Genomic DNA, 26,474 nt, shown 5'->3' on the forward strand with positions numbered 1-26,474 from the left:
TAGGTTTTAATAGAATCAACATGCTTCCAACTAAATAAATAAAAGTATTTAAAAGCAAGCATTGCTAACAGGAAACGAGAATTGATATTACTTATGATATTCCCTCCCTGTACTCACTGCCTGAACTCCCACCCCAGAAAATACATTTTATTTTCTCTCCTGGTACACTATTGTCTGGACTGTGGTGGGGAAGAGACTATTGAAAAAACTAGGAGCAGAATTAGCATAAGAATTTGTTGAGTATCTACTCTGAGCCAGGTAGAGACTGGGTGCAGCACTAGGAAGGCCACTTCACCTGTTTGGGCATCTAGATTCTCCATTCACCTGTTTGGGCATCTGCATTCTTGTTTGTGCAATAGAAGGTTTGTACCAATGAGCTCATCATTTTCAGCTCACAGGTAACATGGTAAAGAAAAGGGGAACGAACCTGTTAGAAAAACTCTTCGACTCTGTTCATGTTTTTATGTTGATAAAAACTAGTCCTACTTGTATCTTCAAATAAGCTTTTATGATATAGGATATGTTTTAAAATCTTGATGATGCCTCAGAACAGGTGGGCTTATCTTTAAGAGTCTAGGCTGTTCTTATGTTTAGTATGAATTATGGTTTTCCCTCAAGAGAGCAATAAATTTCTATGGTTCAAAGAAATCCATTAAAAGCAATCAAAACTTCCAACAGCTTTCCCATGTACACTTGCCAAATAGGTTAAGTGGCTTGCTACCATCATACCTCACATTGAGCTCTCCAAAGTTCTTAGGTAAATTGGCCTGAGACAAATTGGGATTGGGTAGGGAAAGAGTACAAGGAAACACCAGGTGTTTGTAGGCCAAAACTCTGATGATTCAGTTTGGATGTCATAGCTAAAACAACTTTCAAACAGGGGTCTGGGATATAGTGCTTGAGACAGAGGTGAAAAGTTTCTAAAGAGATCAAAAATAAGGACTTGCTAAAATCTTGAGAAGAAAATAATTACATATTTCTGTCATCTCAAGTAGGGCTGAGGTTCATTTTATTACATGTGCAAGCCCCACTGAAAACCATGACTGTTAAGTGGAATATAAAAAGAAATGTAAGAAGTATAAACCAAAAGGAAACTATCTCTCAGGGAACCATTACAAAAATATACCCTAAATTTAAGTACATTTCTATGCTTCATTATGAGAAAAAATATCTGCTCCTTTCTTATTCATTTAGCTGGTTCTGAGCATGAAAGCATAGTGTAATTATTTATATTCCCTTTGTGACTAGGCAACGGACCTCTCCACAGCACAGTACATATTCTCAGTCCAGTTTGCTTAGTACTATGATGAGTTAACATCATCCATTTGAATTAAATTTCTTGATTAATAGTATCCTGTTTTTACTGTGCTTATCTCAGTGCCTTTAACATAGAATACACTGGAGATAAAAATATTGATAGAAAATGAATGTTATTAATAAATAGCTGAATTTAAGTTAAAAGCTATGATCTATTTCAGTATGAGCTCTGATAATATAATCTCTGCTCTCAGTGTTGTATTTTTCCTCTTTTATTAGAAGAAAATTTCAGGAGCTGGTATGATTATTAAAATTATAGATTCAGTCTTCTTTCATGTATCAGCCAGATAAAACCTTAGGATTGTTATTTAAGTAGTTGACCCAATTCACTGAGCTATTCAATAGGATTGGCTAGTTATTTTTTTTAAATTTAGACTTTTCTATAAAATGGAATTATAATATATTTACTATATTATTTATTATTATTATCATTATTCTTAATTTATACTTGACTAGTTTTTTTTTTTTTTTTTCTACCTCAGGCTGAGAATGTAGGTGGATGGGCCCGTAGAGGATGGTTTAGAAATACATAGGTTTGTTCATTTTGTTTTCATGCATGATGGCATCTATTCTGAGACCAGGTCATTAGATCTAGAATAAAGCACCCACGTGGTTGGTGGGTTTCATCCTCATGCATCACCATGTTCGTCAAGGAAACATAAAAACTTTGATCTTGAATACAAGATCCAGGACACAATGGGAGAGGCAAATGGAGAGCAGGACAAGGGTTTGTGAAATGCTTTGTTTGCCTTCTTAAGAGCTTGAATTTGACTATGGAAATGATGAGAAGCCACTGCAAATGGCAGGCAGACCATCAGATTTGACTTTAAAAACCATCATTGTGATAATTGTATAAAAGCAGAGGAAGGGACAACCATAAACAGAATCATCTCCATTCTCTAAGTCCAGTTTTATAGTTTCCTGCCTTGAATTGTTGTCTTTTGTGTTGCTGTTGTTAAACATGGATCAACATTTTATAGGAAGGCCACGAGGGCAAACTCTCATCTTACTAATTTCTGTAGAATTTTTCTGGAATGTTGTTGACTCTTGAAAATAATTGATGGATGGAACACAGTACTTGTTGACATTTCTTTGAAAAACATTTTACTAACCCATTGGGTGATTTGTCCATTTTAAACATGAAAACTGAATATAATTTAATCGTGGCTGGTGCATGTTCTTCTATAGCTTTTTTTAAAAAAACTCTGGATGCTACTGTGAAAATCAGCTGATGAAGACAAAGATTAAAGTCTTGGAATCATCAGTATGAAGTCATATCTAAATTCTAAGGCAGGACTGAGCAGAATATAGGATCTCTTTTTGACATTTCATGGCCCTTTCCCATGTTGAGGTGCCCTGGGAAAAAAGGGGATGCAGGACATTCATGTGGATATTTTCATGAAGGTTTTGTTTAATACTGGAGTGCACATTCTTCACTCCACCCTACTCCCTATAAGCTACTCTGTTAACCTCATAGCAGTTTGATGACATTTTCCATTAAGAAATATACCTTATTGCCTGCTGGTTTCCTTCTGTCACCACCCCACAAAGCCATTGTCCCCATTTACATTGTTGTTGATAGGCCATAGACATTTTCCCCAACTTCTGTGCCTTTAAACTTTAAAGAGCTGAGCAAAAAGTGCCACCTGTACAGCACCAACTAAAGGCAAAGCTGCTATATGTAAATTCTGTGAAATTTGAAAATCAGGAAATGTAGCTGAAGCCACAAATCAATTATAACCAGGGTGCCAAATGGACAGTCAGTTGTGATCACCGAAATTGTTCAAAGGAATTAGAAGTAAAAAACAAAACAAAACAAAAAAACATTAAAAATACACGATTTAAAATATTCTATCCATTTCACAGATTTATTTTTTTGTTGTTCTTGTTTTAACAGATAAAGAAACACTATGTCATATCAAGGAGATCTTCACACATCCACAGTTGGAACTAAATCCTGACTTTAATCCAAGGATCAAAGATTATTATTCCGAAGTCCCATTTGATGTGGTAACGGTGACAATCGGGGCAGTGACGTCTAAGTGTCAGTGCACAGTGCACCTGTATGAGCGGGCAGGGCCGAGGTATGGGGATACTCACTGGGCTGGGTTGGGACAGCTCTCTGAAAAACGGACATTCAATGTACCCTTTAAAAGTGGTTAAGGAAAGCGAAGCCACTGATCATTTGGAGAGATTTCCAGGGTGTGAAATCTTTCCCCTTTTCAGGCATTATGTGCTCACAGAGAACACAGAAGTGCTACTCATCTATTAACATTCTTTGTAAATAATATTCGTGACAATGTTACAACAAGGCAGAATCTTGTTGTAGGAAACCAATGAGGAATCATTAAGGAAAATTCTATTTGTTGTCTTGATGCTTTTGGGTTGTTGGAGAGAATCCTACTGAACAGCAACATCTTTCTACCCCAAGCCAACACTTCAAGTTATTAGATAACTGGGGTTCATTGCTTAAACATGTTAGTGATGATTTGGGAACATAGTACCCACTAACCTGGTCTCACAGGGATATTTTTTCTATCCATGCTTTTGAAAGTCACCAACTCTTTTGTCTATAATTTTGAACAGAAAATAGACTCTTATTACATGCTGTGTAGCAAGGAAAACACTCATAGTTCCAGGCTGTTGGGAAAGAAAAGTTCTTAGCATTCCTGGTAGTCAAGAGAGTCTAATAGAAGGAACAGAGGGCCAAGCATGGTGGTGAATGCCTATAATCCCAGAGACTCCTGAGGCTGAGATGGGAGGATTGCAAGTTCAAGGCCAGCCTCAGCAATTTGGTGAGACACTGAGCAATTTAGCAAAACCCTGTCGCAAAACAAAAAATAAAAAGGACTGGGGATGCAGCTCAGTGGTTGAGTCCCTCTGGGTTCAATCCCTGGTACCAAAAAAAAAAAAAAAGACCCATCTAGGTCACACCCCTGACTCTATCATATAATTTTGGACAATTTGCTTACCAGTTGTATGTAATGGTCTTATATTCTAAATAGGGATCATCACAGTTTCTATATACAGTTACTGTGAGTACTAAATGAGATAATGTATTAATGTATAAATGAGATAATTAATAGCATCAGTTTCCTTCCCTTTAGTTAATGGAAGGTATGACTTGCTCTGCAAGGTGGAACAGAAGAGTACGATAAAACAAAACTTATTTTTTTTCATACTTGAGGTTTCTTATGAGATTGTATAGGCCTTGCCTGGTTTTAATGCACATAGTAGGCATTTAATAAATATTGATGTCTGAATCCGTTTGGCTTGAATAAATGTCCCCTATTCATATCTATTCTGTCTGTCTCTACCCTTTATCTGCAGCTTTGCCAACTACCCTCTTGGCTTAGGAATGAACAAAATCTCCATGCTTGTGGTGGATGAGTCTCCAGCAGAGGGTGAGACTCTGGTCACATACAAACTCACCATCTATAGAGAAGACCGCCCAAGCCTGCCCTTCTTTGAGGACTTCACAGCGTGTGGTTTTGTGCAGGTAAATAAGTTTTACATTTGCACAAGAGTTGAATTGGGAATAATTTTTTTTTAACCCAGGTGAAAAATGCCAAACGAAAACTGTTACAAGATATCATATACTCTTAAACGTAAACTGTGGTCTCTGTAAAAGAGTACAAGTCCCAGGCAGGTAGCTGAGACACCTCATTATAAGCAGTTTTCTTTTTAGTGTGGCAACTATTCCCTGCCCTCATTGTCCTCAGTGGGTTTATCATGGTTTCTGTTTTTTAAAAAAAGTTCTGAATACTGGCGCTTAGCTGTGAAATTGGTTTCATGTTTCCTCATTAAATCGTGCTGTTTTTCTTGGATTCGTCCCTGGATCGACTTTTGAAAATTTAAACTAGATTCAGTGGAATTTATTTTAAAGAATGAGAGGAAAACTTATGGGGACTTTTTTTTTTTTTTAACAGAAAGGATACTGAATAAATGAAATTAGATTTTCTTGGGAGAGATATATTTCTCATATCTTAATAATTTCTCAAGGTTGGAGTTTCTCCTTTGAGCAACACAAAACATTATGCATCCTTGTTAATTATGGAAGAAGATGACAGCTACTCTGAGAGATGTTTCTGTTTGGTGGCTTTGTTCTCTGCTTTTTTTTTTTTTTTTTAACAATTTCTACCATTATGTCTTCTCTACCATATGTCTTCTATACAGTCGATTCCAGGGAAGTAGTAATTAGTACTTTCATCATGTATCTACTAATCTACTCAAAAAGTATAACTGCAAATACTATTGTATTGTCAAAAGGGTGTGAGTGCCACTAGGAACTTGAAGTACAGAGGATTAGTTAAAGAGAAATAGGTCCAACCAGGCCTCGGTGGCTGGTACAGATTCCACGATTATTTGCATTTTTATTTAGTGGCTAGATATGAATATCCTGCTCCTGACCCGTCAGCATCATCAACTATTTCCCAAAGCTAACACTGTCTCAGAAGGGAACTTATCCTTGAGACACATTTTTCAAGGAAACAAATATCTCTAATTAGTAAATTATCACTAAATTGAAGGGAATTTCACATTGATCTAGAGAATGGTCTAAAGAAAGACAAAAATCTTATTTTGAAAGCTATAAATAGGTGTACTTGGGGGAAAAAAAAGGAGTAGGTATCCCATGATCAATAGGTTCATATAGTAATGGATTAAACAAAGTTAATTATTTTCTTTGACTATAGAACTTTTCTGAACTGTTAATATGCTAATTTAAGCAGTGGTCCTTCAACAGGAGAATATGTATATACTTCATTTCCACATTGATTTGATATCATCTTAATGGGATAGATACCAATGCTTGTTTTTTTTGAGGAAACATTGGGTTAAAGTTTGGAGAAAAAAATCAAAATTTGTTGCCCCTAGTTTTCCACTTTCCAATCTGCTTTTTTTTTTTTTTTTTTTAATCTCACTATTTTCTGAATTGGAAAACAAGTAATAAAGCCACACCAAAAATGCTAAAAAATTAACAAACACCTAGGCAAGGGACATTTTGTGTATGCATATGTTTGTATGTACATAATTTTATTTCCATACTAAATACTCTTTCCTTTTTTGGTAGAGCAGTTTTTCTTTTCTACACTATTGATGAGAATATAAGTTATTTGATGACTGGAAAAATTGGGTTGTATCTACTAGAGCTAACCCTATACATCTCTCACAGAGTTATAGGGTTTATAATCTAGCTCTCAACCCAAGATAAATAAAGTTGCATGGCCATCAAAAGATATATGCCCCCAAATCTTCATATCAGTTTTATTCATGACAGCTAAAAGCTATAAATAATTCCAAAGAAAGGAGATAAATCTGGTAAGACATTACTGACACATATACCATGGAAGAATTTTCAAAATCTTATATTGATGAAAAGAAGCCAGCTATATGAAGACATACTGTATTTCAGTTATAGGAAGCTTAAGAATAGGAAAAACCTTATCTATAATGATGAAAATCAGAATAGTGGTTATCTAGAAGGTATCTGTAGCTCTTAGCATGAGGGAAGTTTTTGGATAAATGTCTGACATCTTGATTTGGGTGGTGGTGACTTATATAACCAGGTGATTTTACACACACACACATACACATACACATATATGTATATCATTACATATCACGTATATATATAAATTGTACACTTAAGATTTGTTCATTTTACTGTATACAAATTATGCAAATATAAAATATATGCATGTATATTAGATAGATTTGCATATATAAACTTTACCTCAATAAAATAATAAAAATCCAGTGGGAAATATGTACTTTTATATTCCCTCTTTAAATATTATATTGATTAGAAACAAGTTAATTACTATACAATTATCTTAGAGAATAGATTATATTAGGAATTTTTTACTATAATGTGGAAAAATATATTAGAAAGTTCTTGTGGGATGAATCCTACAGAAGATCACAGAAAAGTATTTTAGTCATTTCTTATAATCCCTTCCATAAGGTCTTAATTTAAAGTTTATATGTGGTTCTATAATAAGTACTATATTTTATAACAGGCAAAAGTGTGTAATAAGCACTAGTATCGTTTAGCCTTTCTTTTAGAACCTTCCAATGGGTGAGCCAAAAAATGAGATAGGAATAATACAGATTTCTTTAGACACTTAACCAAGCTTAACTGGCCTCATGAATTTGGAGATATCAATAGCAGAAGTAAAAGTTTCTCACCAGAGGCTCTTGGCTAACCTTCTAGACTGGAGGCCTTCCCTTTATTTCTTTCATGTTTAATCCTTTTAGGGTCTTTAGGTTCCACTGCAAGCTGATAGCATGACAAAGATTCCAATACAAAGAAATAAAATTTCTACTCTTTTTAGATAATTTTTAGATATTTGAGAATTAATAGCAAAGAAGATATACATTATGAGACCTAAAAAAAATTATTTTTTCAAACCTTCCTGGTTTTTTTCTGTCAACAACCATAGTGCCTTCACCGTATTATTAAAGCTGAAGTCCAGGGTTGAGTAGTGCAAATTAAATTGTAGGCCATTCTATTTGAATAACTCAAATCTATACATGCAAACTTAAAAGGAGATTTATTCGATTTTAATCATACTTATTGGGGAAGGGGAAATTATAATTTCTCCTGACATTTAAAATTAGATTTTGGTCTAATGACTCCACTATTAAAATTTAAATAAACATTATCTTAATTCATTTGTGCTGCTATAACCAAGTGCCTGAGATTGGTTAATTTATAAAAAATAGAAATTTATTTCTCATAGTTCTAGAGGCTGGGAAGTCTGAAGGCATTTTGTGTCTGTCAAATGAAGGCATTTGGTGTCTGGCAAAGGTTTTCTTGATATGTCATTACACGGTGGGAGGACCACAAAGGGCAAAAAGAAAATGTGCCATGTCCATACATGGGGAAAGAGATAAAAAGCAGAAAATGGACCTAAGCTAGCTCCATCCAGCCCTCTGATAAGGGACTAATTCATTGAGCAGTGTGCCCTCATGACTTAATCATACCTGAAAAAGACCTACTTCTCAATACTACTGTAATGAGGATTAAGTTTCAACACATAAATTTTGGGGGACATTCAAAGCATAGCAAACACAAAAAGCAATCCATTTTCAACTAAGCAAAAAAGGAGAATTCAACTTGTTAATGGAGCCTCCTAATTTCTCCTTCCTCCATTCTCTTACCTTTTGGGCTTTGACTATTTACTTCATCATTTCACCAAAAGATGAACAGAGAAAAGTAAGACAATGAATGGTAATTCTTTTTTAGTTGAATGGTATGAATTACCATTCATTGTCTTACTTTTCTCTGTTCATCTTTTGGTATGCTTTTCATACCATTCAATTAAAAAAGAATTACCATGACATTTCAGTGAATAATTAAATAAATTAAGTAATTTGTTAGGCGTTATTGTATCATTTATATTTTCAAACATTGGTAAGTATCTACTTAACCATAATGAATATTTGAATTTATTTAATCCCTATATTCCAATTGTTATTATGCCTTTGGGGAAATTGTATATGGTAGCCTCAGAGGCAACTCTTAGTGTAGTTATTGTAGTTAAGGGGGAAAAAGATAATTTATGTGACTGATACAAATAACTATATTGGGAGCAGGATATATCAACTTCAGGACTGTTGACATTTTGGATCAGAATAATTCTTTGTTTCAGAAGCTATCCTATACATTTAAGATATTTAATAGCATCCTAACAGATCTCTATCCATTAAATTCCATTAGCACACCTTTTACCCAAATTGTGACATGCTTTCTACCAATGTTCCCTGAGAGAGGTAAGGCCAACTCCAAATGAGAATCATTGATTTAGAGCAGTAAGAGATGCTGCTTTCACACTCTCTTATGCATATTCTAGAAGTAGAACCAATTTAAAAGCAATCCTTTAATGTTGTATTTTAAAGAACCATTCTTATTTTTTCCATCCTTTTGTTTTTAATCATTTCTAGTTGGTGGTATTATTCAGACAGCTCTTTATTGTATTCACTAATCTGCCATCTTTTCTGTCTAACTCAATTATTGCAATCACAAATATGCATTCAATTATAGAAAACATGTTCTTAATAAAATATAAAAGCATCATATAATACACCTAGACTGTTTTTTTCATTTTGATTTATGCATAAATAGTCTAATGTTTGCTGTTAGGAAGAAAGATTTAGAAAGTAATAAATAAACTGTTATTGTAGCTGGAAAAGCATCATGTTTAGGAATTAGTAAAAATATTTATGTTCTAAGGAAATTAAAATACATATGGAAAACTATTTCTTTTAATACCCCTTTTCAAATCAAAAACATTTAACATGGATAACAATATAACATCTACAGAAGTTAACTTGTACACATGATCGATGGTCTCATATACATTGTGCCCCCAAAGTCTTGTGCCAAAATAGAGCCATAAATAAAATCTACAGGAAAGTTATATAGCAAAAGCCTAGAAGACTATGCTTCATGGATCTTTTGCTAGAACCAATTTTCATCTTAAAAAGGATTATAGTTCACAAAGGGAAAATATTAAGGGAAGAGAAAACTAGTATTTTTTTAAAAAAAGATTTTTCCAATATTGAGTTATACATTTAAAGCTGGTGTTCTGCTGCTTTATTTTTTAAAAAGCCATTTATACATGGAGTTATTAAATGATGTGTGAATGTCTCCAATTATACTATATGGAAACACTTTATAATTCTTTCATTTATTTTTGTTCTGTTTTAAGACCACAGAGAGCTATTATAAAATAGCTCCAAGTGATAGTTACCTATTACCTGAGAAAATATTCATGATAAGTGAAAAGAAGTACATTTATCAATAATTATTTAATAAAAGCTTATTAGTCTTCCAAAGTTGTACTATCCATCACATACTCATTTTTTCACCAATAGAATCTGTATCATAGTGAAATGCTGTCAACCCGCAACAGTTTATTAAGTAGCTTTGATGCACTTTGTTCTTTGAAACACACTGTGAGTCTTAAGGGCATTCAAGACCATAAGCAGCAGCAGAGGCAGTAGTAGAACCCAGCATTTCTAGAACTTCTGTTATGTGCCAGGTTAGCATAAGCACTTTACCTTCCTGTCTTACCCAATGTTTATTACAACCCTGAACATGAGTGATTTTTTTTTAAAATTTCCTCACTTTTTTTTTAACATGTGGAGAAACTAAAGCTTTAGAAAGGTTAGAAATTGGTCCAAATTTTCTGTGTGACCTTATTTAATTAGTGGCAAAAGTGGGATTTGAGCACAGATGCTCCCGAAGTACTTGGGGTTGCATCCTGTTAAGCCTTCTTATGTGGAAAATACCTCAAATTAAAAATTCATTTAATGCAACCAATCTACCAAACATCTTAGATTAGTCTCTCCTATTTAAACATGCGCAGAAATTCTTACATCTTCATGGACCCCCTAAAGGGTCTATCTACCGTAGACTCTGTGCCTACTGTGCCTCATAGGACAGCAGGCATACTCTTTTACTTCAGTCCAAAGGTTCTAATGTGTATTTCATTATCAATGCCCCAGGCTGACTGTCTGTCTGTATTTATTTTGGTACCAGAGTTTGAACCCAGGGATTTTTAACCACTGAGCCACATCCCCAGCCCTTTTTATTGGTTATTTTCAGTCAGGGTATTGCTAAGTTATTTAGGGCCTTGCTAAGTGACTGAGGCTGGCTTTGAACTTGCAATCCTCCTGCCTCGGCCTCCTGAGCTGCTGGTATTACAGGTGTATATGCATTCTTTCAAGTTTTGCTAAGTGCCCTTGTCTTAGCCTCTGCAATTACTGCAGGTTCTGCCTTCATGGACTGAGTGATCCTTGACCATCTTTCTTCAAAAGACCACATAGCACCAAGGGCAGTGAGATGTTATTCTATGAGCAGTGTGCACACAAGGCGTTCTAAACCAATAGGCCTTCCCAGTGGCCAGGAAGCATTTACATACATTCAAGGCAGGAGAATCTTTGGCACTTTGTTTTCTTAAAAAGCAAGCGAAGATGGAAGGGGTATGTTCTTAAATTCATGATCTATTTCAGTGTTTATATAAATGATCTTTCTGTGTTGGTGAAAGAGTGATGTTAAACACTCACCTCATGAGTTAATGTAACTTATGGTCAGATAAGTTACTATTTAAATAAAAACTTTTGCTCAGCACATCTGTTCTGCATGTTTCTCCAACCCACATCTGCTTCCTTCACTAGAAGAGGCAAACTTTTACTATCATTGATGCAGCAGAGCCAACACAAAGTGGAGATATTGGGTCTTCCCAGCTTCTGACAGCATCTGGAGAAGTTTTTCTGAGTGTAAACTTCTGTTGTATTTCCTCATTTTTGCGATAAAGTTTATACTTTGGAATTCCAAGAATTAGTCTTCTGATTACTGAACTGGACAGAGAAATAGAAAGGAAACATTAGAGTTCCTTTTTTGGTTCTTATTTGCTTGTTTTTTTTTTTTTATGTTCTGTCAAAGCAGCTAGATTTCAACTGTGACATTTGAAACTTTGAAGGAGACTGGCCCCAAGAGAAGTAGACAAGGGGATTCTCTGATTACTTCAAGTCCTAATACCCACTTTTTAAATGGGCTTTAACTCCTTCAAAGGGCCCCTAGCTCTTTTATCTCTCATCTCCATATTTTTGTTTTTCATTTCTAAAGTCCAGATGAACTCTAGCAAAGATACACACCAGAAGGATGAGCATGGTAAGATGCTGGGTGCTGGCTTAGGCATTTTTATGTTCTCTTCCCACAACTAAACCAACTCCAGAACAGAATTGATTTTTCAAAAGACAACTTAAACAACAAAGTTGGGCTCTCTGTAGGATACACGTCATTTCTTGCGTAAATATACATGATGATATTTCAATGTATTGAACACTTACTTTGCTCTAGGAAATGTACTAAGTAAGCATTTGCATACATTGTTTCCTTCATGGTTCTAATAAAAAAAAGACATTAGTCCTACATAAAATATGACATTTTGGAATTATATTTTTCTTTCAATGCTCTCTATTAGCCCAGTAAATCAGCAATTGTATTTCTTAAAGCAAAATGCCACCACATGTGGTATTTGCCTTAGAAATCAACAAGTATAAGGAGCTACCTAATCATTGCTTTCCCCTCATGGCTCAGAAAGTTGGTTATGAGATGTAAGTAATGGTGCTCCTGAACACACAGGGAAAGTTAATAACCTATTTATATTGTCATTAGTCAAAGATACCGGTATTCTTTCTTTCAGCAGACTATAACAAATTGCTTTGTGTTCAAAGAAAGCTTGGTCCAGTGTTTCCATTAGGTAATGCTGAGAAAGTTTCCAGATGCATTTGACTGTGACATTTCCTTCCATCGGTATGTGTTGTAGGGACAAGAACAGGGAGTGGAGATTCCTCACAGATGGCTTCAGCCACCACAACCACAGAACTACAGGCTGGCTTGACCTGTTCTCTGAAGACAAATCGGACATTTACTGCCTGACATACTTAACTTCTTTTGAAAATCCTGCTAATTTCCAACTCCCCCCGCCCCTTGGTTTTTCCTTCTCTAAAAAAAGACAGTTTAAAACTCTTCTCCCTTCAGAGTAGAGCAGGCTTTCTCCCCATTTGCCCTCCCACTTGCCAGGCATCCTTCTCCAGCAGTGTGGCACGGACACACTCAATTGTCTGCGCAGTCTCCATGCTTGAGGAAAGTCTTCTAGATGTAATGATTTAGCAAAGAAATGTGGCACGTGGGATTCTTGACCTGAAATGATATTTTAAAACTAAATTCCTGGTGAAGTTAAGAGACCTGGGTTTCAAAGGCTTAAAGGTGTAAGAAGTAAAACAATCTCCCTCAGATACTTGGATCAAAATACTATTTGTGCTTTCTGAATTTGAGTCACAACTCCTTTGTTGGAAACCTTGGGCAAGCTTCTTATCAGTCATATGGGGACAGGAATAAGATTGACCCTAGAGAGGGGTTTACAGGAAAAATTGAGTTAATATTGAGAAGATCTTGGAACACTGCCTGGAAATGGAAAGAGCTCATAAATCTAAGTATACATTTTGAGTAAGATAGAGAAATAAAATATATATTCAGATTGGTACAAAGATAAAGTTTAGAACATAGATCTTTTTTCCCCCTACTGAAGTCTAGCAAACGTATCGGAAATTTTCAACTTATTTATATAAAAATTTAGAGTTAATTAGATGTAAAAATATGAAGGGCTTTGTAGAATAAGCTATCTTTGTAGAATAAGGTATCTAAATTGCACAGTAAAATTATTAAAACAAATAAACAAACACCAGAACTGAGCTCAAGTTTTGCCTTGAACATATCTTTGAACCTTGACATTTGCATGGTTAATTTTATATATCATCTTATTAGCAATCTCAGCTGAGAGACTAAGAATTTGAGAATCAGAAAAAATAACAGAAGAATTTCTTTTCTAAAACCATAATACCTGATAGACTCCACCATGGGTGAGGAGGTCAATGTCCTCTGTGCCATCTATATAAAAAAGTAACAAAGGGTAAAGGTGTTAGTCTGTATTTTGTCAGGCACAAGGAATGTCTTAATGTAATTTGAATTTATTTTATATATAAACTCTAAAAAAGTATGATTATTTTGAAAGCTGTCATTTCAAAAGTCTATAAACTTATTCATACATAATAATAAGCTCAATGAGAAAATAAGTCTCATTCTATATATTCACATCATAATCTCAACCAAAACTGCTCAACTCTTCCCTATTTTTTTAAAATCAGAATTTGTTCTGAATAATTTTCAGTTATTTCCAAAATGTTAATGTATCTTCACAGATTAGAGATTTGTCTCCTTAAAGAACATTTACAATGCAAAATTTAATATTTACTTAGGACTTATTATATGCTAGGTCCTATTCTAATTGCATTCTATTTATTAAGTCAATTATTTACTTAAATAAAGTGTTTAATAGTTTAATACTTTTCATTTCACAGAGAGAGAAACACAAGCAGAGAGAACTTGCCAAAGTCACATAGCTTGTAGGGAGCAGAGCCCATTTTGAACCCATGTAGCCCAATTTTGAACTCTGCTATTTAGAAGTTATTCTCCTGGCTACTACATTACATTAAAAAACAAGATTGCTAGAATAAATAAATGTTTTGCAAAGGGCCTTGGCCCAAAAAATTAATTTGAAGGTTAGTGTTTGAAACTTGTTGTTGATTATTTTTCTATCGAAGAAAATTTACATATGAGGTTAGGTTATTATATGTTAATATAAACAGTATGGTGGGGTATGAGAAAGGGGGAAAGCATGCCAGAGCCCTGCAGGGCTTATGCATGGAGGATGAGTATGGCCAAAACTGTTAATGGACAGATGGGTACAGAGAAGGGAATCCAGTAGTGGGCATATCTCTCTTAGCTATAGGACTGACCAGTACCTCTGTGGCCAGCAGTGCTGTCATAGTCTGTTTGAATCTTTGATCCAATGTCACACTAAACTTTTGGGCTCGGGGAATCAGTGATGTATAACACCTTATCCTGCGTATAAGTAAATCTCAATGACTTGACATAGTCCATTCATAATAATTTGCCAATTCATTGCTGGTCAGTGGCAGAGTAAGATGAGAACTCATGGGTCCAGCATTGAGCCTCCTGGCAGTTTTTAGTCAAATCTTACTTAGAAGAGCTACTGAATCCAGATATAGATGTTTTCTGGGTTTGCTGAGCCTGCATCATATCCTTAATAAAGTCACAAATGCAGAAACATTAATTCTAAATTTATAAAATGAGGATGGATTGCAAATTTGCTGACTACTCCTTTTTGATTAAAGAGTTCTTCTATAGAATATATACCTGGATATTCTGTGCACTTATTTGTTAAGTCTTAGTGGCAGATTCTTAATATCATATAATATACAGATGATAAATGTTTTTGATAAAAGGAATGCAGTATATTTGCAGGCAATGATAAAACATTACTTAATAATCTTCTTTGAGTAATGTCTTCAAGGATAAGACCTACTTTGATAATCCAAAGATCTTCAGTAGCAGATCAACAAATAAGAGGCACATTATTAGGTTATGACAACAACACACAAGAGATAATTATTGCATCAAGTTTGGGTACTGTTTATAGGCTTGCATTTTTGTTAAGAACTAAATAAATGTATTTCTCTATGTCAATATTGGAACTGTATGAAAAACTAACAATTATTGTAAAGTCCCCAAAATAGCCTGCACTGCCTGGGACTCTGGCATCCTCCTTCCCATGCTAAGTCCATCTGTGATCACAGTAACCCCTTGTTCTGGCACACCGCCCTCCTGCCAACTGGCCACATGCCGCCAGTGGACAAGCGCTCACCCCTTTCATAACCAGAGCACAAATATTAGATGAATTTCCTTTGAACCTTGCTTCCTCTTGGCTCTTAACATAGTGTAGCTGCTTAGAAGAAACAGGTTCTGGGAGCCACAGAATCCCTTATTAATCATCTTTTTTTTTTTTTTTTTTGAGAAGCAAATATGACCAGAATTTTTACATTTCTCCAAGGTATTGGATACACTATATCATGATTGGAAAGGATGTCCTATTTCCTAAAGATTTAATTAGAAGCTGTCACTGCAGTACATGAAACATTAACTATCTAGTCTCTACATTATTAATATTATTTTTTTTAAAAGAGAGGGAGAGAGAATTTTAATATTTATTTTTTAGTTTTCGGCAGACACAACATCTTTGTTTGTATGTGGTGCTGAGGATCGAACCCAGGCCGCACGCATACCAGGCGAGCGCACTACCACTTGAGCCACACCCCAGCCCAATATTATTAATAATATTAAGTCACAGTCATTTTCTATGCTCTGTTTCTTCTAAGAACCTATTTCTTTAGACACCTTCATGTGTAACTGGCTAGACATCAGTCAATCTATACTTAAGTAACTCAATTTAATAAAATGATATGTGTTCCATGTTAGGAGGAAGCATTCCAGAATGTTCTATTCTTTTTAACACCATTATCCAGTTAGAACATTTTTAACCACAATGATAATAATTTCCAGCTGTACAAATCCTAAAAGTAAAGTGCCAACCCCCCCCAAATATATTTTGTTACTGAAACATGTGTAAACAATTATGAATATCTAAACCATACTGGTATTGGTTTTCAAACTCTCTCCAAAACTGTAGGGAAAAAAATGCCCCTAATGAGTATGTTGATAAATACATTGGACTTCAAAAGTTGCTTTTGCAGACCAACAGAATAAAGATTTCGCTTTTTATCAAGGACAATAAAAAATGTTATAAATTTTAAATTTCACATTCAAAAAAAGAAAAAAATGTATTATTTACCCTTCTGATTTGGAAAACTCAGATTTTCCAAAACTGCTCTGGAGATCTGCAAATGGAGAGTTATTGGTCAATTTTTAGTGAGATCTTGACTTGTGAAAGATCAAAGAGGGTTTCTGACTTCGTCAAAAGTTTTTGTTTGATATATATGCTTTTTAAAAAAATAGAACAGAAGTACATGGATTCATTATACCAAGAATGAATTGGAGATAACACGTTATAAATCTTAAAATGCTTTGTTTGAAGGTATTTTTAAAATGAACTTACCTTATTTTTACTGAAAGAAGTTTTCACAACCTCATCCAAATTCTATTTTTAAACATCATGGATTCCACTTCCTTAGCTCAGTGTTGTTTAAGATGGTGAAATAATTGTGGGCATCTTTGTTCTAACACTAACACTGTTCATGCAGCTTACTCTCTGTGCCTCTGCTACCTCAGTCTCTATCTCTTTCTTTTACTCTCTCATGCTTATGCATACACACACACACACACACACACACAAACACACACACGTTTCTCCAGGATGAAACCTAGGTCTTTGATCATTGTTATTTAGGACAGTACTGAAAAGTTCTTGATTAATATTTTAAAATTAATTGATACTGTCCAGACCATTTATGTTTTATTTAATTTAATGCAAAATTAAAGACATGTCCTGTTTTTTAAAGTTATTATTCTTTAAGTCAATCATATGAATAAGACATCCTTTCAAAAATTGTTAAATAATTGCATCTTTACTTTTGTAGCGAAATAGTTGGTTTCATTCCAGTCCTTGAAGTTGACCAAATAATGTGACGTTTCCAAATTCTCCATGTATCAGTAGGAAAATGTCCTCCTTCTGAACCTCAGATTTTGACATACTCAGCAGCCAGAGAGCTACGAGGAGACAAAGAGATAAGAGGGGTGACCTTTGGAAAATATTGATCATGAAGAAAAGCTACCACCTCTTCTTTGCTTCCCTGGGGCAAGAGAGAGTGGGCCAGTATTTCTCCTTTCTTAGGTTGACACCTGTGATGTTTGGAGTTGATTTCAAGAGGGAGAGAAAGTTGCTCCGTTATCTGGTTGAATGCCTGCCTAATTCCAGAGCTTATGAATTGGGCTTCAACTACCAGAGTGGGAGAAAGAGCTTGCTGAGACATTGCTGTTCTTGAGGGTCATCAGGCTAAGGAGCCAGGATCAGCTTTAAGTTACAGCACCTGGAGGAATATCTGCTCCAAGTCGCAGATCCCCGAGGGGAATCTGTAGAAGGCAGAAGAAGCTGGGTTCTGCATTCAGAATGATCAGGGGTCCAGGATGGGACAAAGGAGCACCTGAGGGTCTAAATCAGAATCTGTTGGAGAAACAACCTGAGACTTAGTGCTCCAGGCAACTGCCTGATCAGCAGTGTTTATTTGAGGCCACCCCCATCCATATCAAGCATAAGTTATGACCACAACAAACAGTGATGAACCCCCAAAATGAGATTTCTCTTTTCCTCTTCTTCCTCCTGCCCCAAGTAGAGAAAAGTAAGTTTAGGAAAGATGGGAGGGGACAGATTCTATTCACCACTTTGAAGCTTAAAACAATTACTGGTTCACAAATTTGATAACTCAGGAATCCAGGGGCAGTGTGACCGAGTTCTTTGCTCGGCGCTCAAAAAGTCACAATGCTGGGCCAGGCTGAGTTCTTGCCTGGAGCTGCTGAGGAAGAATCCACTCCCAGACTTGTTCAGGTGGTTGCTGAACTGTCTTCTCTAGCTGAGGGACTAAGTTCCCTGTTCCTTGTGAGCTGTCAGCCAAGGCTGTCCTTAGATCCTCAGGCTGCCTGGATTACTTGCCTCATGGTCCCTCCACCTCCTAAGCTGGTGGTGGAGCCTCATACACCTTGAATTTTTCTCTGGATTAGTCTCTCTCTGACTTCTGAACTCAGATTTGAGATCCCCAGTTAAAGGCCAACAAATGTGGGACCTTCACTATACCTGCCAAATTCCTTCACAGCACCACTTTGGTCTATTATGCTTGAATAACTGGAGGAAGCTGTATATACACCAGGGGCCAAGAGTTACAAAAGCTCTCTTAGAATTTAACCTCTCTACCCACCATAAGCTGTAGGAGAAACAATTCTAATCCAGCCTGGAGAGAGCATTGGCTCCAACATGAGATTAAGGTTTAAGTGAAAATGGGCCTGTTTTAATAACTGGCAATGACTAACACATAATGATACAAGAATTCAAAATCATTAAGGGAGTCAGGCCCATTAAAAAAGGAGTAAAGTTGGTTAATGCAGAAGCCTAGTGACAATTATTAGAAAAAATAAAATTATTTCTTATTTATTTACCTTACAAGTTGAGCCTCCTTAAACAAAACAAGATTGGAATAACCTCACACAGTAGATAGTCTATCATAATAAACACTTATGTATACATACTGTTATTGCTGCATCTTGTCAATTTAATGTACATGATATCCACATGTGGTGGGTAAAAGCATTATAGAAAACAAGGGGCAGACTTGGGACTTAAATCCAAATCTGTCTGGTTTTAAATCTCATGATATTGATTGTTATAAAATGAGATGCTCTTAAAATACAGTAGATTTTTTACTCCAGATGACAAATGAAGCAAAATGTTTATCAAAGTTATTGGATATTTTCATAATCAAATCATGTTCTGCCCCCAATAAATTTATCATAACCTTATTTATGTACAGTGTATGATTATTCTTTCAAATATGTGTTGGTACTTGGTTTAAGAAGAGCAGTTCTTTTTACAAAGACCTGAAACAGACCTTACTAACAACAGAGTGTGACAAACCCCCATCCTTTCACAGGTAGTAAAAATGACAGAATTAGGCTAAGCATGAGGCAATAGAGAGTGGTAAAGACAGTGGCACATGCCTTCTTCAAAACAAAAAACAACTGGTTTATTGTTAGAGCTCCTGATTCTTCAAAAAAAGCCCAGATTTTGGATTTTAATGAAACTTGTCCCAAGGATTACATATCAGTAACTGACTTTTTAGAAGGAGCACTCTGCAAGGCAAAGAAATAAAATCCTATGGTAAGATTCAACTCAGAGGCTATTAGTTGTTGTCTTCAGATATCACCCAACTTATTCTTATTGGTAATGATAAATTTGATGTGTGTGTGCGTGTGTGTGTGTGTGTGTGTGTGTAAGGATGGGAGATGAGGAAAAAGAATGTAATGTTTAAAAACTTCAATTTGAATTGGCTTTTGAAACAAAAAGGATTTACTAACTGATGTAACTAAAGAGGTTCTGAGATATTTCTAGCTCAAGGTTGTTTGCATCAGTGCTTAAATGACTGCTTCTTCTCCAGCCCTTGGCTATGCATTCTAGTTGTTACTTTTTCCTCAGATTTCATGTGGGAGCCCATTAGGCAGATGTGGGTCCTCTTACACATCTGTACATGGCTGTGGCCACACTGAACTTCATAACCTCACATCGCATTCCTAGAAGCTTTTGCAAAATTTTCACAAAACCTATCTTTGATTGGATTTTGTGTCTAACTATCAACTGTTTTTTTTTTTTAATTTAATCCAGTGATGTCCTAAAACTTGTAAGAAGTCAATCCCCCCATAAACCTTGTGGCTAGATATGGAGAAGAATAAATTACCAAAAACAAATAAACAAAAAGGTAATGGGAAACAATGACAGGTTCCACATTGGGTTCATCTTTGCCAGTCTTAGAACTTTAAGTCTAAAAATGTTTCATGAAACACTTTCCTCCAGTTTCAACCCTGCTCATATATTCCACTTATTGCTCAAATTATACATAAATCACTTTTACTTAGATGACCGACCTTCGTTCCCACTCACATCTCTTCTGTCAGACATTACTTGAGCCCCACTTCCCACAGCCTTCCATTACATCTACTTTATTACTAACACTCTTGGGTGCAGGAAATAGAATTCTAACAGAAGCAGAAAGGGAAGTTATTCAAAACAAGGCCCAAGAATTGAGATATTGAAGGAAGGCTAAAGAACCTGGAAGTAAGTAGGACTCAAAGGAAACAGAAGGGGCCACCATGTCACCACATCACAGCATGGGAACTGTCAGGCCTGGATGCCACCCTCATGACTGCTGACACTGGGCAGACTCCCTTCACTAGATCCCACAGGCTCAGCCCTGCTGTTGAACATCAGGGATGTCTTAGTCAGTTTTTTGGCTACTGTTACTAAAAGACCTGACCAGGACAATTTTAGAGGAGGAAAAGTCTATTTGGGGGCTCATGGTGTCAGTCTATAGGCAGCTGGTTCCATACTCAGGGCCCAAGGTGAGGAAGAACAATATGGCAGAAGAGTATGGTGGAGGGAAGTAACACACATAATGATCAGAAAACAGAAAGACACCACTCGCCAGATACCAAATATATATTCAAAAGTTCACGCCCCCAGTGACCCACCTCCTCCAGCCACACCCTTCCCACCTTCAGTTACTACTCAGTTAATACCATTAAGGGATTCATTCATTTATTGAGTTAAGGCTCTCATAACCCAATCATTTCTCTTCTAAACCTTCTTGCATTATCTCACACAGGACTATTCTTACTGGGGCAGCCCTTGCTCTACTTGGCTTTCTTCAGTCTTTCTTTCCTTTCTTGTGAGTGCTTTTCTTTATGCAAGTGATTCTCAAACTTGAACATGCATTGAAATCCCCTGGAAGGCTTGCAGAACATATTGCTGGCCTCAGCTGTAGGCTATGGTTTTGGAGGCTGGGGTGGGACCTCAGAGTTTACAAGTCTAGCAAGTGTCCAGTTGATGCTGATGTTGATGTCTCTGGTCCAGGAACTGCACTTTGAGAACTATCTACTTTTACTATCCCTGAGCTTATGATGCCTTTTATTTTTCATATAAAAACTCCTATTTTTAAGGTTATGTACCTCAAGAACATTTTCTTTTTAAGGCAATTCTTCTGTATTTCATTGATATGAATGATAGGAAAAGGTATTTGTTTACCTTACAGAAGGTCCCATCTTTGTATATGAAAAAACTAGTTTCTAGGAAATGTCACCAAGGAGATATTTTTTCCCCAGAGAACAAAATAAACACCTTTTCTAACATTTGGATTTGAAGTGTCTCCTGAAGGTCCATGTGTTTAAGGAAGGCTTGGTTCCCAGCTTGGCACTATTGGGAGATGGTGGGACCTTTAAGAGGTGGGGCCTGCTGGGAATTTTTAGGTCATTGAGGGTGTACCTTTGAAGGAAATTGTGGGAATTGTCTCTTCCTTTTCCTGTTTCATCCCTGGCCATGTGGTAGGCTGTCTTGTACCAGCATATACTGGAGCCACTATGTCCTGCCACAGACCTAAAAGTTACAGGGTCAACAGACCATGGACTCCAAAACTGTGACCAGGATAAGTTGATTTTATTAGGTATTTGTTACTGAAATTAAATATGACCAGAACTTTTAGTGGTGCTTTCTGTACCTGACTTCCACTCTTGTTTTTTTTATAGGACAAATGTGTTTCTATTCATTTTCTCAACATTGTCTTGTTTTTTCCTATAACTGATTCTGAACAACAGAGATATTTTTCCAAGCTTTTTCTTGAGTTTTCTAGAATGGTCAAAGGCATTAATGATTTGCTTATATAACATCCCAACAAATTATTTCAATTATTATTTTGGCAACATAAATTACCCAAGACTTTAGAAACATTATAATGTATGTGGCTATTTTAACAAATCCACTCCTTCTTATTGAATCATTTCAGTATATCTGATTCCATTCACTTTAGAATGCTAATCTGAGAAAACACAGTTTACCTATAAACTCTGCCAGTAGGGCCTCTTTGAACAAATAACTTAAAAAAAAAAAAAGAGCTACTAGTGCATTTCACTACAAGATCACATTTTGCAAAATGTTATTTAATTATGTCACTGGATTGGGTGTGGCATCCAAAGGCCTGGATTTGTGCACTGGCTTTATTACTCAACATCTCAGTGACACTGATCATGTCACTTATCAGAAAATTGCTATGGTATATAAAATAAAGATAATGCTTTCTCCAGCCTATTTCACTGGTTTGTTGTGAAGAATGAAATGATAATGGGTATAAAAGCCTTTTTTGTAAGTTATGAAGTGTTATTGAATTATATTCATTTACATGAGACATGTTGATTAATTTTGAATGATTCCAGTTCATTCTTTTTAGACTTTCAGTTAACATACATCCTAACATCCCACTGTATCAGGTTAAAGGCTGCTGTTTTCTTTGATAATAAACTTAAATATGTAACCAAATTGTGTGAGTCTGGATTGTAAAAACAACTCCTGATGATATTCCCTCTGCCAGTTCCCAAAGGATGTTTATCTTTGAGTTTTAAGAGGTAAAGTTATTTTGGTTCCTTTTATCTTTAGAGTAAGCCCATGTTTCTTATTCCTTTCAAAGCAAAGAATCACGGAGCAATAAAAAAAAATAAACAATAGGCGATGGCATTTTCCTAGATGCTACAAGAAATCAATGTAAGAGAAAGTTCTTTAATGTAAAAATTCCTAAGTGTTAACAGATCATGAAAATGAGCAACAACTGTTGTGCTGAGGATCATGATCTACAAGTAGAGGGCAGATAATTCCCCAGAGATGAAAAGAGTGCGTCTGGTGTTTGAGCTGTGGCCACATTTGACTTTCATGTCCTTTCGGGATCTGACACACTTTGTGGGAGAAGAAAGTTAATGCAGCTGCCTTTGCTAATCAGTCAGTATGACCCAGCCCTCAGGGAGCAAAGCAAAAGCAGCTATGCTCTCGAGACCCACCAGCCTCGCTGATTAACAGCGAATGCTTGGTAAAGTTACCCTCTCAGTCTGTCTACCCCATCAGGCCTAAAAATGTAATTTAGATGATTATCTCTGTGCCTATTAAACCTCGTGACCTATTGCAGTCCGTTTGAAGTCGGCCTGCTTACACTTATTAATAGGAAGGAAAGAAGAATTAACTCAGAGGTCATGAAATCAGAGTGTAGCCAAGATGATGGCAAAAGAGCCTAGGAAACCTTCCTGAGCCCCTGCAGGAAGGAGGAAGAACCTCCGAATAATTGTCAAAGCAATTCATTTCTCTGTAGAAAATAAAAGAGTTCTTTTAGAATGCTATGTTTAATTCATAAGCATCATCTTCTAACAAGGTGGGGGTCAAGTTCAAGATCATAAAGTTATTGAAAGGGATCACAGATAAAGTCTTCTTGCAAAAGGTGAGGAAGGTAAATAGAGACATTCCCTGCATCCTACAAGATGAAGAAGAAGGTGCCTTAACATATTTTGAATCTGGGACCAAAAGATAAAATAAACCATTTGATGTGAATTGTATATAAGAGAAGTTACTGGAACCCATTAGTTTTGGTTCACCATTGACAGCTTACTGCTTTTAAACTGCAAGAGCTGAGCTCAGTTCTCAAGATCTCCACTTGGCTCAGCCTCTCTACAGAGGCAGAACACTTAGTTATTGGCATACATGACAGTTACTGTGATACCAAGGCCATTTCTTACTGATCAGAGTTTTAATATATTGAGGAACTTGCTCAAATAAAAACTGCCTATCCACTGACCTCTTTGCCTATTTGATACTTAAAAAAAGATCTTTTTAATTTTACATTTCTTAAGAAGCTGGTGAGATAGTCTTAACATTTCAAAATTTGTCTTCCTCATTCGAAAGATCAAAATTCAAAATTCTCTTAAATTTTATTGCATAAACTAATGACCAAGCTTTAAAGTTCATCACTCTTGGATCCTGGTCTTTGACGGATTATTTGACACATAGTAAACATCCAATAAATAGTTGTTGAATGAATAAATGAATGATCTCATCTATCTATGGCTAATGTGTCCAAAGAGGAAAAATAGCAGCCAAAGTGATATTTTTAACTGTGTCAGGATTATAGTCAAGAAATGTGATTTCTCCTAGGCATTGGCAAAGTAATTTTGAATTAATACCCAAGGTATATTCAACTTTTTTACATTAAAGGGATTGTCTTTAGAAATATTATCCCCACTATGGACAGCTCCACTAAAGCAAATGATTCTATCCAAGTCTGAAGAAACTACTTCTTTCACCCTCTCTGTCCCTTTTACACTAGCCATACCTTAATGACACTCTCCTTTATATTCATATCCCTTTCCACAGTTCTGCTTTGTCTTGGTATGCCTGTCACCTCATAAAAAAATGGTGAAAGGAAGTAGACATTGAATGTTTGTTAACTGAGTGTCTAAGTGGTAAAGTATAAATCCACATGAGAAATCTGCATAATTTTCAGAGTGACTAATTGCATCTCTTTTCAGATGCCCTATACTCACTCAATTGCATTACATTTATCATCAGAAATATCCATATTCTTGACAATCCTCTGTTGCTTTAAGTGAGTGACTATACCTCTCTGATCCCTGGGTTCACACATTTATATGAAGTAGCTGACCTTTACTGGCCCTTCTCACTCTGGGCCTCATTATGTTTGGCAAAAGGGTCTTTTGTGTTTCTCTGTGTAAGTACAGGATATTTTGATTTTTTTATAAGTTTGAATACTTATTAGACCAATAAATAGAACTAGATGGGGTTGATAGTAATACATATGAAATACTTAGCACAGGGCCTGACAAATAATGAGCACTCAGTAAAAGTTAACACATCATTGTTATTGTTATGATTACAATATACCAGATACAGTGCTGTTTAACACGGACATGATCTTTCTCCTTGCGGAATGCAGAGTCTAGTGGAAAAAACAGATGTTCAGTAGATAATACTGTTAATAAATTATAACTATCATAAATACTATGATGGATAAGTACATAGTCTAACAAGAAATGAGTTTACATCCTTCATTAAAATTCAAAAGATGAGATCATTATATCTCTAGGTCTCCTACTATTGCCAACTAAAGGAGTTTTTTTGTCATCATTAAATGACTTGTAAAATGTTGATTAAATAAGCTCTAACTTATTCAGTAAATGTTAAATCCCCTCCATCATTTAAATTTATAAAAAAATTCATACCAATGTTTAAAATCACTCAAATGGCTGTTTTCCTGCACCTTTACATTTTTCCAGTGTACTGAGTTTATTTTAACTAACAATAAAAATGATATTTTAGATTATCAAATGAGAAATGTAATGTCTAAAGTTAGAGGAATCCATAAATTTTGTTTATGATCATTTATGTGTTCAATTAGCTAGAAAATTATTTCTGATTAAAAATCACTATATCTTTATTGGCAACATACCTATTATTCCTATGATTACAGACTTCATTAGAAGAAAAATTTAAATGCATAGTGCTTTTATATCTGTATACTATCCTCAGAATCTCCTGAGACTAACCTCCCACTAGTTTTCCTGCATCTTGGGAAGATATAATATAACTTATTGTGACTTTCTTAAGTCTCATTTAGTGCTATAAAATGTTTCAAAAGTGTCTAAAAACCCTTAATACTTTCTTTTCTAAATATTTTCTAAAGTCCAATGACCACATCCTATATATTCCTATGATAAAAAATAAAGTGGTGTTTCTCACTTTTTTTTAAATCAATCAATGCCTAAGAATTGAAGTATTTCATTTAGCTATTCTTATACTTTGGTACATTCATTATTAGATCAAAGCATATTTAACTATTAAATCAATTTCAAGTGAACAAAAGTGTATGTTCAATTATCCTCATGATCTTGGAGTTTGGAATCAAACTCTAAGGTCAACATCAGAAAGTCTTGGTTTAAGTTCCTTCTCTTTTTATTTTTTAAAATTTTTTCTTTCATATTTAAACCATCTTTATTTACAAATACTATCCTAAGAATTATAATTCCATTTAGCTTCAACTGGAGCAAAAGTATAATCACTTAAGTAAAAGCAGTTACTTAAAAACTGAAAATGAGAGATAAGGCAAATTACTTTTGAAGAGAG

General features: G+C 35.4%; 1 protein-coding gene across 2 annotated transcripts in view; it reads left to right on the forward strand.

Annotated features, from left to right (window-relative positions):
- Cped1 (cadherin like and PC-esterase domain containing 1) overlaps nt 1–26,474 on the forward strand; it is a 253,823-nt gene that overhangs the window by 130,231 nt on the left and 97,118 nt on the right. For both annotated transcript variants that reach the window (XM_027926517.2, XM_071612805.1), the window contains 2 exons: nt 3,215–3,401; nt 4,648–4,816. In XM_027926517.2, the coding sequence (XP_027782318.2) occupies nt 3,215–3,401; nt 4,648–4,816 (356 nt within the window). The remainder of the gene's footprint in view (nt 1–3,214; nt 3,402–4,647; nt 4,817–26,474) is intronic.

Source organism: Marmota flaviventris, chromosome 1 (assembly GCF_047511675.1).
Source record: "Marmota flaviventris isolate mMarFla1 chromosome 1, mMarFla1.hap1, whole genome shotgun sequence".
Classification (NCBI taxonomy): domain Eukaryota; kingdom Metazoa; phylum Chordata; class Mammalia; order Rodentia; family Sciuridae; genus Marmota; species Marmota flaviventris.